Source organism: Humulus lupulus, chromosome 8 (assembly GCF_963169125.1).
Source record: "Humulus lupulus chromosome 8, drHumLupu1.1, whole genome shotgun sequence".
NCBI lineage: Eukaryota > Viridiplantae > Streptophyta > Magnoliopsida > Rosales > Cannabaceae > Humulus > Humulus lupulus.
In genome coordinates, this window is record NC_084800.1 from 34,802,099 (window position 1) to 34,820,820 (window position 18,722).

The 18,722-nt window shown below is 41.1% G+C and overlaps 1 protein-coding gene across 1 annotated transcript; it reads right to left on the reverse strand.

Moving 5' to 3' along the window:
• Nucleotides 1-2,643: 2,643 nt before the first annotated feature.
• LOC133796749 (probable receptor-like protein kinase At5g24010) lies at nt 2,644-4,400 on the reverse strand. The gene is given in 1 exon segment (XM_062234396.1): nt 2,644-4,400. A coding segment is annotated over 1 exon segment (1,485 nt). The 5' UTR covers nt 4,336-4,400; the 3' UTR covers nt 2,644-2,850.
• Between the last annotated feature and the right edge of the window lie 14,322 nt (nt 4,401-18,722).

Consider the following 18,722-nt stretch of genomic DNA (forward strand, 5'->3'; position numbering starts at 1 on the left):
ATGTGGTTCAAGTAGATAATTTAAATGTACGACCATTGCCAAGACGTCAAGAAAGCCAAGGACGGAGGACTGTTGGCTCAGAGAGCAGTCGTCCAACTACACAAGATGATGGAAATAGATGGAGTTCTCCAGTGTATACTGCTGAAGATATCCCATGCCCCTCTTATGTTATCCCCACGTTATCTGGGGTGAGTTGTGGAGTAATAGAAGTTGGGAAAGTTTTTGAGAACAAGTTAGAGTTGAAGACGAAGGCACACTTGTATGCAATGAAGCAAAACTTCGAGTTTGTAGTGAAGAAGTCAGGTACTGAAGTTTGGTATATCACTTGCAAGGATCCTAATTGTGGGTGGAGATTGAGGGGGAAGAGAATTCCTAAATCTGATATGTTCGAGATAACTCATTTCACCAACAAACACACTTGCTCACTTGACCTCCGACATAAAGGTCATCGCCAAGCTGCACCTTGGGTTATTGGTCATTGCATAAAGAAAAAATATCAGACTGGATCGAATGTGTACATGGAAAACAACATAAGAGAGGACATTAAGAATGATTATGGCATTGAGTTGTCATATGGAAAAGCTTGGAGATGCCGAGAGAAGGCTCTTTCTTATGTCAGAGGGACACTGGAAGCATCCTACCAGAAGTTACCATCGTACCTGTTCATGCTTCAACAAAAAAATCCCGGGACGTTGAAGAATGGTCCAAAATCAGACTCATTCACCCTCCCCAACAATCCATTCTCCTCAAATCTTTTCTTCAATTTTGTTAACCTCCCTGAACCCCTATAGGTCATACGACCGACATAATGATCCTCCATAGGGATCACAAGCGGTAGGATACGTTTGGGTGGTATCTGCAAAATATCCAAAAAAAAAAAGAATTAGTTGAATTTACAAAAAATATTCAATCTGTTGTTGTCATCGAAATACTATCGATATACCATCGAAATAGCATCGATGGAGCATGGAATCGATGCCATATATGTTTATTTGGTTTAGCATCGATATGGCATCGAAATGGAATCGATATACCATCGAAATGGAATCACGTACAGATGGCAACCATCAGCATCGATGGCATTTCGATGGTACATCGATGGCATTTCGATGGTACATCGATGTCATTTCGATGGTACATCGATGCCATTTCGATGATACATCGATGGAATGTCGATGCTGAGGCGAACATCTAATTTAGATGTTATTTTCGATGTAATATCGATGGTATATCGATGTTGAATCGATGCCATATATGTTGATTTGGTTCAGCATCGATATGCCATCGATATACCATCGATTATGCATCGATGTGGCATCGATATACCATCAATTATGCAAGAATCGACATGGCATCGATATACCATCGATTTCGCATCGATGGACTATCGCCTTCATTTACTGGTCCGTCGAAATACTATCGATGGAGCATCGATTGCGCATCGATGAAAAACTTTTCAATATTTTAAAAATCTGCACATGCACTGTATGTCATCGAATTACCATCGATGAAGCATCGAAATGACATCGATGTTGAATCGAATGAACATTAACTCACAAAATTTTTGCAGAATTTAAACATAATCTTCCAAAATGATGCACATAGAATCAAACTTATTTTAAGCTACATTTTTTTGCAAAATAAAGATTAACATTCAAACCCATTTCATCGATTTATACATTACGATTCAAAAAAAATTTAAAAAAAACCACATGACAACTTTCTTACCTTACCGTGGCCGACGAAGGAGAAGAAGGTGGCGACGGCGGCTGTGAGGAGAGAGAGAGCTTCGCCTGAGAGAGATGGTGAGAATGTGAGCTCGGTTGAGAAAAAATAATGAGAGAGAAATGAGCGAGTTTGGCTAGGAAGAGAGAATGTGAGGGGTCTGCTCAGTTAGTAGTATGGATGTTTTTGTCCAAAAATTTAAAAATGACATATGTTTGAGAGAATATGTTATGTTAGCATTTTAAAAAAATTAAGTATGTTATTGAAGAGTCTAAAATTTCCCTTTCTATATCACTCCTCTCTTTTTTTTCTTTTTTTTTTTTATCTATATGTATTTATAATGGTCCGTTTCTGGAAAATGTCTACTTTTTATGTATATATAAAAGTAGAATTCCCGACAACAACAAAAAAAAAAAAAGTAGAATTAATAAATAATATTTTTTTTTGCGTGTGTGTTTGAATAATTATGATATAAAGACAAGTTTTGAATGAAAAGTTCTCAATTTGAGAATAAATTAGTTATAAAAATTATTCTAACTTAGGAAATATCTTTTCAATATATCATTTTGGCAAAACTAAGAGAACCTAGTTAATCCAATAAGATATTTTAAATTAAATTTTATATTTTGATTTTTTAAGTATTTTTTATTATTATTTTCAAAGTTAAAAACCAGCTTAAAAAAATTTGGGCAAACTGGCTGATATCTTAACAATTAAATTCACTAACAATAAGACAACTGGATAACTATATTCCGGGGTGTCTTGCTTTACTTTTCATTGCAACACACAAAACTTTTGGCACAACTAGTGTTGATCCAAATTAGAAGCAATTACATGAAAAAAAAATCACCTCAACTTTACCGGTATAAGATGACGAGTGAAACTTTTATGATTAGAGAAAAGAAAAATCCCAATACGTCAAAGCTAAACCAAATACTTCTTACAAAATATATGTACACAGACGACAGCATACACATTATACATTTGCATTTTTGCACAAAAGTCATTACACAGTTGCCCATAATTCTAGTATAAACTTACGAAAACAAAACAAAACAAAACTAAAGCTCCAAATTCCAATCGAGTAAACACTACAAACTAATTAATAGACAACTGTCTTGCTCCTCAGGTAAGTTCTTTATCTTTGGCACGTTCTGCCACAAATTTTTTACTTTCCATGTAAACCCTTCTGCTGCTGGTTTAAACGCCAAGTTTGGCATCAAATTCTGAGACATTCACAGGCAATTTCGACCACCCAAGAGCCTCCTTTGTCTCAGTAATCTTTCTACGCAAAACAATAGATAAACTCAAAACCAATAACACAGCAGCAACCATAGGTATCAGAAGACCAGTTCTCCCTGGCCAAAGTCTCAAAACAACATCAGCAGAATCAGGACCATCAAAACTGCCCATCGAGTTACTCAGCTTCAAGATCTCAACCCCATTAAGAATACCATCAATGACATACGGCATGCTGTCCTTTGAAGGTCCAACACTCACATTCAAAGCACCAGAAATATCTGAATCAGCAACAACAATGTCTGCATAGTACGGAGAAGCCAGCATTTCGTTTGTAGCACTTGATAAATCCAAGTTCTCCAATGCCAATTTTCCATTCACGTAAACATTGAAGAAGAGCAACTCAAGTGAGATACTAGCAATATCACAGAAATGCAATCGGACAAGGTAGTTGTAACCTTCTCCAGCCACCGGAAAAACCCAAGTAATGTTATGATTCGGGATCGAACCGTTACTCCGAATCAACCTCGCGCTCTTGTACACGTTATCAGGTCCAATTTCGCGGCTTGCAAACCCAGCTTGGTACTTGATTCGGCCACCGAAATACACCCTCTCCGATCCGGAACTCGACTCCAAATACTCATCATCGACAACCCAAGTTCTCCAAAGAGTGTCGTTAAATGGTGTCACCTTAGGACCTCCGACGTTGACTCTGTATACGACTTCGAGAGCTTGGTTTGACCAGCCATTGAAATTCATGGTTTCGTTAGAGTTTAGGCACAGGGAATTATTAGGGACGAGGTCTTTGGGAGCAGAAATCACCTCGATCGCGTTCACGAACGCGAATTTTGAAGATTCAGTGGGAAAAAACCTAATTAAAAGTGTTTCGGAATCGACTCGAATCAGGTATTCCTTGACCAAAGGGGTTCCCACTGAATTACCGCCATTAAAGTTGCTCAAAACGACGTATTTATTAACCAAAACGTGAAATTGGGCGTTACCGAAATCGAATTGTGAGGAATTAAGGTTTTGAAAATGGAGGCGTACCATGTGGATCCCTTTCTCTCTGATATCGAATTTGTACTCCGAAGGCTTCTTGAAAACCCTAGCCGTGTCGTATAGTTGGGAGGAACCGGCGGAAGGGTTCTCATTTCTGAGGGCAACGGAAAGATCCGAGGGGCAGAATGGTAATTTACGATTAGACCAGTCGCCGGAGTATCGGCGATTGTCGACGGTAGTATCCTCGGCGGAGCCGCAGTTTACGAGGTGGTTGTCGACCGGAGAGAAGAACTTGTAGGAGATAGAAGGCGGGAATGAGAGAGACAGGAGGAGGAGAAGAGAGATGACGAAGTTTCTGCAGTGAAACTCCATTGGAGAGAGATAGTGTGCGATCGGGAATTTCGTTTGGTTTGGGGTTGGGATTGGAATTTAGGAGAAATTTGCGAGTTAATGAGTCGACAAAGAAGAGGAGTGGACAGTGGAGCGAGTTGGGGTCCACACGTACGAATATTACAGGCTGGGAACGACGACATCTGATGAAGAATTGTCTAAGGCTAAGCAAAACACGCGTTGACGAAGTCACTTAACTCACCCAATACGGCATAACCTCATTTTAATAGAACCAACGTACACGTCAGACGCTACCCTTTTCAATGTCGTTTCCTATCGTAGTATGGACTATGTCTATCTAGTACTGTCAGTGGATTAAGAATGAGGATAGGAACACCCTTAAATTGAATAATTTTTTTTTATACTTTTGTAATTATTTTTAACAATACATGTGGTCTTCGTTTAAAATTATCTCTATCTAAAACTAAATACACATCATCATAATGTGTAAAACATTTATCAATTTTAAGTATGAGTCTGACATTACTTATGAGATAATAAAACTACAGTAATTTAATAATATTATATGTCCTTGTTAAAAAAAAAATATTATGATGTCTCAATATATTTCTCTAAATTATTTAAATAAAATATTTTTAAATATATTTTATTAATTAAAGTAAAATTAAAAAAAATAATAAATACATACTAAATGAGAGAAAAAGCTTATAAAAAAAATATTAAAATATTATATAAAAATATGTAAATGTATATATATTAATTAAAATTTATGACTAATTATTATAAATATATGTATAAAAAAGTTGGTGGAAGATAATTTTAAAAGTTTTAGCTAAATATTATAAAAGTAGTATATTCCAAATAATCATTGGTTGGTAGTGCTCTAACCAATTTAAACAAATCAGCAGTTAATTGTAATAGACAAAGAAAGTTCATGATGTGATGTGAAGCATTCTAAGAAAATAAATAATATAAATAAGTGGAATCTAACACATTACTTTTAGAGTTATGCTATACATCCCGCTTGAACTTTTATCACGGTCCATATTTCATTTTGTCAGTGGTCCACATGTCCATTAATATTTATTTAAATAAAAAATTTGTTCTTGATTTTAACAATACAACCGAAAAGATATTACTCTTATTGTTATATATTAGAAAAGAACTTACTTTAATATTGTTGATGCAGTTTTTTGCCAACAGTGAATTATGAAAATAGTTGAGATGAATTAGTGTTAAATGTTAAACCGCAATAAGAAAATGATGCTTAAAAACACTAGAAAAGAAATATTAAGAACACTCGTCTTTTTACATGGTTCGGGGGTTAAAATCCACCTAGTCCACAAGTCTGTATTATTACTATTTTTCTCTCTAAATTTTGACAGAGTTTTTGTATTACAAAACTCAACACCCCTTCTTCCTATCCAATGTCTTAGTATTTATAGAGAAAATTCATGGATAAGATAGGTGTTGACTGTGTTTTTAGCCAACGACGTGAGAACGTCAATAACAACAAGTCTTCAAGAGAATGTAAACGACATCAGACAGTTTTATCAATGAAAGTAAATAACACAATAGATTTTATAGTGGTTCAGCCCCGATCAATCGGTAATAGCCTAATCCACTTAGAGATTTTATTACTCTATTCACACTCAAAATCAGATGAACCAGTGTCAACTGAGTTTCTTAAGTGTAAATATTCCAGAATACAAAAAAGGGTTCTCTCAAGAAAAACACACTTTCTCTCTCTAGAACTCGGACCAACTCTCAATTTGCCAAAAGTCATTTTACGATCCCATCAACCCTCTATTTATAGGCTTGGGATCATCAACTGATATCCCTTTCAGATAAGGATATTTTATTATTCATCTTATATTTAAATTACAAGAAATATTTAAAATACAACAGATTCCTCAATTTGAGTGAGGAATGAGAGATTCCCGCGGTGCCCAGACCGATTCTTACTGAAGTAGTTTCTGGGAATTTGACGTAGTCTAGTTTGTTTGTTGATGATTATCGTCTTCTGACCAAGGTCCGAGCCACATGCATTGGCTCTCCTCGGACATGGTCCGAGCCAACCTCTTTGAGCATACCTCGGACTAAGGTCCGAGCCAAGTAATTTGGCTCCTTGGACTAGGGTCCAATCGGACCTATTTTTGCCTTCTCCTCGGACTAGGGTCCGAGGCAATCATCCTTACCTCTCCTCGGACTTGGTCCGAGCCAACCATCTTGGAAGCTCACCTCGGACATGTCCGAGCCAAACATCTTGGAAGCTCACCTCGGATAGGTCCGAGCCAAGCACTTGGTTCCTCCGACTAAGGTCCGATCAGACCTTTTATGGCCTCTCCTTGGCCAAAATCTAAGTCCATCCCTTGGCATGCATGGGACCTCTCCTCGGACTTGGTCCGAGCCAATCACCCAAGAGGTTCTCCTCGGACATGGTCCGAGCCAAGCATCTAGGGGCTCCTCAAGCTAAGGTCCGATCGGACCTGCTGCTTCTGTCCCTCGGACCAAAGTCCAAACCCATCCTTTAAGCTCCTTAGACTTGGGTTTGAACCAAACACTTGGGCTTCTCGGACAAGGGTCCGAGCCAAGCACAACTTAGCCCAAGTATTCTCCTCGGGTGTATTTGACTTGATTATGGCATCTCTCAAGCAATCCAAATTTTTCACTGATGTATTGGGCTACTGCTAAGCCAGATCACCCAACTAATTCATGCCACGTGTCAATTTTACTGCCACATCATCTTTTTCAAATTTTGGGATAACATTTGCCCCCCAAGTTTATTATATGATACATTCACATAATAAACTTTTTCTCCAGCTGACGTCATTATAAAAAATAATAACTGTTCATCTCCATGTAGCAGACCCACGATCACTGCAAAAAACTGCCCATGATCGTGGAGAGAAAAAATAGTCCCGGAATGCCAAGGGTCCAAAAATAAACAATAAACCCCACTTTTCTCCCTTTAAATAACCCAACTTTACACACTTTTCTTCACACAAGAAAAAATCACATTTTTCAAAAACCTATCTTCTTCTTCCTTCTCTTTTGGCCGAAACCCCCAAAATCCTCTTCTCTTTGCCGAATCTTCAAGAACTTCAAGGGAAGCTCTCCATCTTCAAGCAATCTTCAAGCAAGCCAAAGGTTCTCCAACCTTGAGTAAGTCTTCTTTTCCATGCCTTTACATTGTTATAATTTTTCAAAATATTTCTATGGAAACCCATGCCATGGCCGAAACTCCTTGATAGCTTTTTTGGTTGAGTTTGTTCTTGAATCCCATATGAATGCTTGTATAATGTGTTAGCTTGTTGTTTTGATGATGTTTGTGGTATGGGTAACCCAACATTACCTTTAATTTCATAGGAATTTCAAGACAAATGGGTTAATTTGACATAAATCATGAGTATGGGTTTTGGGGTTTTTGATAGTATAATGGGTTTTCAAGAACATGAAAAAAAAACTTTTCATTTCCATGTTTTGATCTTGTTTTTGTATGTGTGAATGAAGAAGTGTGTTTAAGATAGGGATTTTAGGGCTTTGCTTGTACGGTTTTGGGTTTGAGGTATGAAAAGTGTATAGTTAAGGAAAGTGGCCAATCAGCCACTGAATTTTCTGGGCAAGTATGTGGTCCGATCGGACCACATTTTAACCTTCTTGGATGCCCATGTCCGATCGGACATAGTGGGCTATTAGTGGCTAGGATCCTCGGAGGCACACGGCGCGCTAGGTGCTCGGACCGTGGGGTGCGAATCTCCTCAGACGCGCCATGTCCGATCGGACGTCTCATGGGTTGCTTGGTGCTGGGCTCGCACGGAATCAAGTCCCTTCAGTTCCAGGCAGCTGTTACTCATCTCCTCGGTCGCACGCCTTAGAGTGTCTAAGCATCCGATCGGATGCACTAGGCACGGCCACTTCTTAGGATAAATAATGTGGTCCGATCGGACCACATTCACTTCCCTTTGGTATGCACACACGCACACATAGGGAACCTAACCTCAAGGGAAGCTCTCCCCAAAATTTCCCATTTATATAAATTTTAGTGACCTTAAATACTTCAAGTACTTCATAGGCACTTTTGGGCACTAAGATTATTCTTTTCCTTATGTGCTATATTTTTATAACTTAGATAAATTTTTCTAAGTATAAAAATAAATTTTATTCTTGGTGAATTTTTTCTGTATGGTTACTCACCTCCCCATTTTTTATTCATTTTTGTAGATGAATCGCTCTGACTATAGGGGAGGTGACAACCATACGGACTCCGATACATCCATCCCGCAATCAATCGAGACTCCTCTAAATAGCGATTCCTCACCAAACTCGTCCACCGGTTGTACTCCAGAGGACCGCCTTCGTCGCTTCAAGCAGATCCTCCCTCGCTCAGCCTTGTATCTCCTCCACGAGGAACAGTTTCTTCAACAAGTTTCTCAGTCGACGATGAGGGTGAAACAATCCAATAGACTTCCTCAGGAACGTGATCCACAGGTTGCTCGCAGAGCAGTGCAAAAGGTGGTAAAGCGCAGTCACGCTCGCACTGCCATTCCTTCAGAAGAACCTTCTCAGAAATTTGCTACCGTGATCCAGGACTTGGCTATTCAACGGCCACGTAAGGGGGGAGAAGAAGAACCTTCCTGGTTCATTGCCGAAGCTTCAAGGCTTAATCCCGCGTTGTTCCAAAAACACATCGAGGCTTTGGGCTTGAGCGAGGCAAACGTGATATGCCCGGGCTCTCATCAGAGAGCCAATAGGCTTGGTGGAACATACTGCGCCTAGTCCAGGCATCATGTGCACGCCGGAGCGACACTTCTGCTACACCCCTATTTCCGGTCTGTAGCGGATTACTTCAATATCTCCCCATTCCAGATCGCACCGAATGGGATCCAGGCACTCTCTGCATTGTACATCCTCTACTTCCTGCATGGTTGGGACGAGCCCACCCCTCACGAGGTGCACTACTTATTTGACCTTAGGACCAATCCCTCCCACAACAACACAGGCTTTTTTCACTTCTACCACAGGCAAAGAGGGACTACATACCTCAATGGTATCTCTCACAAATCGAACCCAGGGAAGTATCACAAAGAATACTTCCTTACATCGGACATTACGGCCAACAACTTGGCCTTTACACATGCGGGTCCATTCGAGCGACCCTTGCCTACTAAAGGGATGTTTGAACGAGCAGAGAAGTTGGCAAGCATGAGTCCTGGGGAGAAGGATGTGAAAAAGTTGGTCACTGTGGACCTCCTTCATATGGTAAGCCTGATACCGTGTGGCCAAGATATGGCGGTGGAAAGTACCACCGGGGAGAACAACACGACTGATCAGTCCAACGCGGGCACGGAGCTAGTGACTGATCAGCTTTCTCCTGGACCTTCTCCGCTCTCTCATAGACCTGGTGACCTTGTCATTAGGGAGCCTGAGCCTCAGCGCAGATCGGCCATTCCCACTAAGTCCGGGAAAGGAAAGGCTATCCAGGTTGAGAGGGAACTGTAATGCCCCAAATTTCCTAATAAGGTTTAGGACCTTGATTAGGAGGCCGGGAGGGCCATAATTGATTTATTATAGTATTTAATGATCATATGCATGTTTACGTGAATTATATTATTATATGATGATGAATGCATGCATACGGGAGTATTTATTATTATAAGGGTATTTTGGTAATTTGGCCGCTGTGGGCGTAATTGTGTATTTTGGGTGCATGATTGTGATTAATTAATATGGCCACATTATAAGGTGAATTGGTTCAAGCTAATCAACATGAGACGATCATGAGATGTAAGTGTTTGGTCTAGTCATAACGGGTTTAAGTTCGGGGCTCGGGGTGAGTCTCGGGGTGAATTTGATGATTAGAGCATTACCGGGAATACAAGGGTAATGGGATATGATTTATTGGTATTTGGGAATATTGAGAATAGCGGGAATTGGAAAACGTTAATTATGATTAACGAGATAAGTGAAAAGTTCCAATTTTACCCTTGAAATGGTTTTAGAGGTTTAAGTGACTTAAGGGCATTATGGTCTTTTAACTCTAAGGATATACATGACTTGAAGGCTGTAGAAAAATACAGAGTTAAAACAGAGCCATCTTCATCCTCTCTTCCTCTCTCTCCCGTACAAACTCTCCTCCATCTCTCTTCCAAATTTTGAGAGCCACTTTGGGGTTTTGAGCTAGGAAATCAAAGGTGGCAGCTAGGGGACTTGTTTCAACCATTAAAGGGGATTCAAAACAGGTTTCAAGGTGAGTTTTAGTCTTTGGTTTCAGGTGTTACTCTGTTTTCCCTTTTAGTTTTCAGTTCATGGTTTTTGATGTGGGAAGTGGGAATCAAAGGGAGTTTTTGTGTTAGTTTGTTTGGGATTTGATGAGGGTGAGCTATGGGTGTTATTTGGGGGTTTAATTGTATGTTTGGAGGAGGATTAGAGATGGTTTGAAGGATTGGTTTGAGAGGAAAGAACACAGGGGAAAAACTGGGTTCGTATGAGGGCGTGTTGCTGGTTTGGGCTGGGCGCCGCGGCGCAGCTGTGGTGCGCCGCGGCCCTTGGCATCTGGCAGGGGGAGAGCCCTCTCTGTTTGAGGGCGCGCCGCGACGCAGCAGGGGAGGGTCGCGGCCCTTAAGGCCATTTTGACCAAAAACATGTATTTAGCTTGGGGATTTAAGCCTTAGGCCTCGGGGTTGAACCTAGTACCCGGTTAGATATTGATTTGGGAACTTATGTTGACCATTTTTATTGATGGTATCTTATATTTGGTTATGACTAGGTGACCGCTAAAGGACTAAAAGTTGATCGTTCTCAAGGGTCATTCTTTTAATCGTTCTAGCTCAACTTTGAGGTAAGAAAACTGCACCATGTGTATATGTGACATGCATGGCTATTAATGATGCATGTTGGTTGATTATTGAGTATGACATGCATGGCTATTAATGATGCATGTTGGTTGATTATTGAGTAAGACATGCATGGCTATTAATGATGCATGTTGGTTGATTATTGAGTATGACATGCATGGCTATTATTGGTGCATGTTGGATTGCTGGATATATTGCATATGATGCATGAGAAACATGTGATTAGGACATGCTTTGTATACTAGGTATGATATTGTTCAGAGATTGAGCCTCTGTGGTTGTACATGCTCCTAATTGTACTGATATTTGTTTAGTAAGCATGCTAAATACCTTGTTTATGGATATTGAACATGTGGTATGTGATTGGTGGCATGACTTGCTTGTATATGGCACTGACTAGTCAGGGACCGACTCTAAAGTCAAGAATCACGCATTGAATGGCTATATGGCATTAATGCTAGACCGACCCTAGGGTCGAAGAACTTATAAGCGCTTGCCTGGTCTAAGACCAGATGATTTCAGCCAAGGTATATGACCCCGGTGACTGTTTGTCACATGGCTGGGGGACGTTGTCCTTAGTTACGACTCTAGAGTCGAGAGGATGGTTATGTTGGTGACTAATCACCATGCACCTATCCTAATCAAGCGTATGAAGGAACCACCTATCAGTTAAGCCCTGATGACCCTATCGTCACATGGCTAGAGGAAGCTGTACCCACTCTTGTGACTTTTGGCTATTGTCACCTACCTGTTTTGGACCGTTGGTCCTAAATGGCTGTTACAATTATTGTTGATATTATATCATGTTATCTGTTGGTATTATACCATGTTATCTGTTGATATTATATCATGTTACCTGATGATATTACGTCATGTTATCTATTGCTATTATATCATGTTGGATTGTGTTTTCTTGCTGGGCTTCGGCTCATAGGTGCTACGTGGTGCAGGTAAAGGCAAGAGGAAGCTAGACCATCCTTGAGTTGAAGAGCTTAGGTGATGACGTGTACATATGCAATTGCTCGTCCGCCACGGCCGAGGTTTAAAGTGGAACTAGGGTTGAACCCTGTTTTGCCGCTTAAAACGGCCTGTTGTAAATATTTTCTGTAATAAACTCTGAAATTATATTTTTGGGATCCCAATGTATATATTAAACGTTCTAGTGAAACGTTACATCTTAACCAAAGTTTTAATCCCTAAACCGCTAATCATACTTAGTTCACGATTTTGCCCAAATGACTCGGTTAGCGAGTTTAGCAGTTTAGCACTGTTTACAAGGCACACCATAACGGTCCCTAGAGTTTGGGGAGTTACAGGAACTCAACTCATCCTCAGACGACGAGGATGAGTTCCTCGATCAAATCCTCAACGCAGGTAACACATGTCTAGTGACCATAGGAATATTTTTACTAACTTAGTGATTCGAGAGCAACAAAATTGTAGTATATACTCATGTATATTTTATTATGTTTATATCTCTAACAACTTTGTGTTTTCCTCTTTTGCAGACCCAGACATGTTCAGACAGTGCGTTGCTTCTGCTCCAAAGAGGAAAGCCGGTGATGGAAGTGGCTCCATGCCCCCGAGGAAGATTCCGAAGGTAGTACCGCCCAGCCAAGGGAGACAACCCGAGGGACCGACTACACTTCCGCCGCTCACTCCCTCTTCACTTCCTCCCTCTGCGAGCCTAACTCCTACCCGCCTGGCTAGCTCGAGTGAGGTCCTCCGTGCTGCTAGTGACCTAGGAAAAGGACTACTTGAGGAGATCGACCATGACGCTTCAATGCTCCAAAGCTTCGAATCCTTCCCTCGGCTTAGCGTTGAAGTCGTCCTAAGAAGAGGGCTTGCTCAACTGATGAAGGTAGGTATTTTGTCTTAAGAAAATTTGTTATTAATATTTTTGCTTGCAATAACCTCTTGTCTTTCATGTAGTCACTTGTCACCATCAGTCATGCTCAGCTCCGAGCGATTGATTACAAGGAGTTGATCAAGGTACTAAACGATCAACTGGTGGAGGCCCAAGCTAAAGTAGAGACTTTAACGACTTCAGAAAAAGACTCCAAATCCAAGTTGGAGCAGGCAGAGAAAACCGTAGCTGAACGGGATGAGTCTCTTAGGAAACTTTCTGATGAGAATCAGCAGCAGGTTCAAAACAACAATTCCTTGACAACCCAACTGGAGAAGTTGTCCCTCGAGAACAAGGAGTTAGCTCGGGATAATGAGAGACTGATCAGCGAAAATGAAGAGTTGAAACAAGAAAAGGAGTTTGATTTAATTCGCTACGAGGAGGCTAGCTTTGACTGCTTTTATCAGGTCTGGAAGCTGAATAAACCTCTCAAGCTCGATTTTTTCACCAAAGAGGTCCAAGAAGAGGAACTTGCTAGATGCGAAGCAAGAGCTGCTGAAGAAGTTGCCAATCCTCCTGGACCTGCACCCGCCTCCTCTACCTTATCGTTCTGAGCAAGAGGAGCAGCTGAAGCTGAGGAGGGGGTTGATCAACCCACCAGAGAAGCAAGGTAGTGACTCCTTACCCTGCTAGAGCACATTTACATGACTAGTTGTAGCCTTACTAGTTTTTATCATAGTTTACTTTATTTTGTATACTCTTGCTCGGATGAGTGAGCTATCTTGACACTTAGCACTTTACTTTTTTCTTTTTTTGACTAACTCCAAACTTTGAAGTCTTTATTGTGAATAGTAAAGTTCCTAGATGTCTTAAATTTCACATGAGTATTTAGTTTTCTAACTTAGAAATTCTAACCATTCCATAAGTCCATACTAAATATACTTCCTCATGCTCTTATTGCTCTAACCTTTTATGAGCATAAATTTTATCATTACACGAATATCTGTTTCTAACTTAAAATTTTAAAAATTCTAAGTTACTTAAGCTTTGTTAAACAAGTTAGCTTAATGGCCTTTTCAGACTTCCAAACTTACAAGTCAGCTCAAAAACAGATATATTTGCTCGTGCTCTTATTGCCTGTGTTGAAGTACAAACCAGTATACCCTATGTGCCCCCCAAGTGATTGAGGGTTGATAAATCCTTGATCACTTGCTACTTGATCGAATTTGTCCGAGTAGTCACTACTCGTGAAACACATAAAATATACGAACATATTTCAGTAGTTGACCACTACAAAAACATTATTTAAACGTTGGTCATTCATATCATGATACCGACCAGTTAAACACTGTCCGGTATATATTTACACTTAGTTTTTAGAAGACCTGTTTTGTTTAAATCATTATGACAGTTGAACACTGCCAAGCAAGAATAATCAACACATATGCAAAATTTGTAGCAAGGTTCGACCACGCTGCGCGTGGTCTCTTTTATTACTCGTATTAATAAGTGACAAAACGTGTCTAACAATGAGTTCCAAACAAAATAACATTGTTCAAAATAATGTGACTGGGTAGCAAATAACCAGTTCACAAACAAAAACTTAAATAACAAGTTAAGCACTTGATACAAAGCTACTACTCTGCAAGCAGTATTTATTGATAATATTTTCTCAAGTGCTCGCCATTCCAGTAGTTCCTGATCAGCTCTCCATTCAACCGAGCAAGCTTGTAGGTGCCGGGTGGCAAGACTTGCTCAATTTGATACGGTCCTTCCCAGTTTGGTCCTAGCACACCAGCTGCTGGGTCTTTTACAAACACCTTTCTGAGGACCAAATCTCCAACCTGGAACTTTCGATCTCGCACTCTGGAGTTGAAGTAGCGCGCCACTTTTTGTTGATGAGTAGCAACTCTGAGGCTTGCCTCCTCTCTTCTCTCTTCGAGGAAGTCCAATTGTAACGCCCTGGTTACCCCAGAACAGTTACGGTGATCGGTGAACCGGAAATTTGACCCGCTACTCGAGTCCTTTGGTTAAAAACGTGATCTAGGTGTCATTAACAGGTTAAGGTGTAAAACCAATAAAAAGGAAAGGGCACTTTTCATTTAGTAATTAAACTGCTCATGAGCCTTTTTAAAATGTTTACAAGTAGTTCAAGTTACAAAAGAGTTGCTACAGTTCCAAATGTACAGTCCCCGCCGGCCTAAGTGGCAAAAATAGGGTAAAATAGTCCCTCTGAGAACTCCTTGACCGTGGCGGTCAAGCGGCCCTGTATGTACATCACATCGCCCAAGCTCTCCACTCAAGGCTGGCAAAGCTTTTCCTTTCCTTTACCTGCACCACATAGCACCCATGAGCCGAGGCCCAGCAAGAAAACACAATATAGCATGATATAATATCAACAATAATCACAGTTATCCCTTCAGGACTATCAGTCCAACAAGTAGGTGACAATAGCCAAAAGTCACAATAATGAGCATCGCTCCCTCTAGCCATGTGACAATAGGGTCACCAGGGCTTAATCGATAAGTGTTTCGTTTATAAGTTTGTTTAGGACAGGTGCAAGGTGATTAGTCACCAACATAACCTTCCTCACGACTCTAGAGTCGAAACTATGGACAACGTCCCTTAGCCTTGTGACAAACGGCCACTGGGGTCATATACCTTGGCTATAATCATCTGGTCGTAGACCAGGCAAGCGCTTGTAAGTTTCTTGACCCTAAGGTCGGTCAGGCATTAATGCTATAGAGCCATTCAATGCATGATTCTCGACTTTAGAGTCGGTCCCTGACTAGTCAGTGTCTCAAGCAGGTAATCAGCGTTCACTAGCACTTAATATGCAGTCCATGTCCACATATATCAACCAGCATGCCTCAAATATCAAATCATACATGCCATATACCTGTACAGGGTGCAACTATATTCATACACTGTTTTCTTACCTCTGGTTCGAGTGAGTATTATAATATGAACGACCCCTGAGAACGATCAACCTTTAACTTCCTCGACGGTCACCTGGTCATAACCAAAATATAGGATTCATCAATAAAAATGATAACCAAGGGTTCCCAAACCAAATCCCAGCCCTCGAGACACCAAATACTACCCAACTGGGTACTAGGTCCAACCCCGAGGCCTATGGTTTGAATCCCCAAGCAAAAAACATCATTTTAGAAAAATTGGCCTTAAGGGCCGCGGCCCTCCCTGCTTCTGCGCCGCGGCGCGCCTCCAGACAGAGAGGCTCCCCGCCTGCCAAACGCCAAGGGCCGCGGCGCTCCTCCGCTGCGCCGCGGCGCCCAGCCCATAATGGCTAAGTCGGCCACACGAACCAGTTTTCTCCCTGTACGTTCTTCCTCTCAAACCAGTCCCTCAAACCATCTTAAAACCTTCTCCAAACATGTAATTGAACCCCCAAACCTTACCTATAACACCTCCTCACCAAAACCCAATCATCTAACACCAAAAACTCCCTTTAATCCTCACTCCCCACATCAAAACCATGAGTTAAAAACCAAAACGAAAAACAGAGCATGCATAAAAACCAGTGGCTAAAACTCACCTTAGAACTGATTTTGAACCTCCCACACAAGCTAAAACAAGTCTCCAATCCAGCCCTTAAGTTCCTCTAGCTTGAACTATCACCAAGAACACAAAACCATCAAAGGAGCAATGGAGAAGATGAAGAAGGTGATGTACGGGTATGGAGGAAGCAAACCCCTGTTTTGCTCTGTTTATTCTACAGCTTCAGCCACTTAAGTCATATATATCCATCCCTAAAAAGACCAAAATGCCCCTTATGTCATCTTAAGTCTCCAAAGCCACCCCAAGGGCAAAATTGGTACATTCCGCTAAACCCGTTAATTATAATTAACGCTTCCCAATTCCCGCTAATCTCAATATCCTCAAACACCAATATTTCATAACCCGTTACCCTAAAATCCCCGGTAACGCGATAGCCTTTAATATCACCCTGAGACTCACCCCGAGCCCCGAGCTCAAACCTGTTATGACCAAACCGATAATCACGTTTAACGATCGTCTCATGTCGAAATACTCGAACCAATCCACATTATAATGTGGTCTCACAATATGTCATTAACATACGACAAATATTCAATTATACCCTCAACAGGCCAAATTACCATAATACCCCTGTAAACAAATGTGGACTCACAAGCATGCATTTAACATCATATGATAACATAATTCTCATAAACATGCATAAACACATTTAATGGCATAATTAAACAGTTATGGCCCTCCCGGCCTACTAATCCAGCCATTAACCATAATAGGGAATCCGGGGCATTACACCAATGATTCTGCTAACAACTGATGGTTCTCCTCTTGGTTGTACATGGTCTTTCTATGAGAAGGTGGGTCTATCTCCACAGGTAGCATGGCCTCATACCCATATGCCAAAGAGAATGGGGTATGTCCGGTTGCCGTCCGAGCAGTAGTCCTATATGACCAAAGGACCTCTGGTAACTCTTCTGCCCAAGCACCCTTAGCTTGCTCCAAGCGCTTTTTCAGAGTGTCCTTCAATGTTTTGTTTACCGCTTCAACCTGCCCATTGGCTTGAGGATGGGCTACCAAGGAGAAACTTTTGGTGATGCCATGCCGAGTGCAAAAATCGGTAAATATGTCGCTGTCAAATTGGGTGCCATTGTCAGACGCTATCTTCTTAGGCAGACCATAGCGACATATTATGTTCTTAACCACAAAGTCCAATACTTTCTTCGATGTGATCGTGGCTAATGGCTCGGCCTCAGTCCACTTAGTAAAATAATCTACCACGACCACTACAAACTGCACTCCTCCTTTTCCTTTGGGCAACTTCCCGATCAGATCAATACCCCACACTGCAAAAGGCCACGGACTTTGCATTTGCTTCAAGACATTTGGGGGCGCTCTGGGCACTTTAGAAAATCTTTGGCATTTGTCACACTTCCTCACGTATTCCATAGAGTCCTCGTTCATGGTAGGCCAGAAAAATCCTTGCCTCAAGATCTTTTTAGATAGACTCTGCCCCCCAGTGTAACGCCCTGGCTACCCCAGAACAGTTACGGTGAACGGTGGACCGGAAATTTGACTCATTACCTGAGTCCTTTGGTCAAAAACGTGCTCTAAGTGTAATTAGCAGGTTAAGGTATAAAACCAATAAACAGGAAATGGAGATTTTATTACAAACTGCTCTGCAGAGCTTAAACAAAACATTTACAAGTGGTTCTCAGTACAAAGTGGTCATTACAGTTTTAAATTTACAATCTCGCCGACCTAAGCGGCAAAAGTAGGGTAAACCCCCTAGTTCCTCTGAGAACACCTTGACCGTGGTGGTCAAGCGGCCGCATATGTACACACCACCACATCCGCTCTCCACTCAAGGCTAGGTGAGCTTTTCTTTTCCTTTACCTGCACCACATAGCACCCATGAGCCAAAACCCAGCAAGAAAACATAACACTTCTCATAAACGTTATAAAATGATTATCATTATAATCATACTGAACATAAAGCTTTCAACGAGCTACTGAACATCACATGATTTTAGCGGGAGAGTGGCTGCTAGGTAAGCCACTAGCCTCCAGGCTCTCTTTGTTCATCGACCTTCAGGGTCGGTCATGCATTAATGCTCCTTGAGTCATTCAATGCTAATAGTCGATTAGATCTAATCTCCGTTGGCTTGCGTGAACCACGCTAAGACCATCAT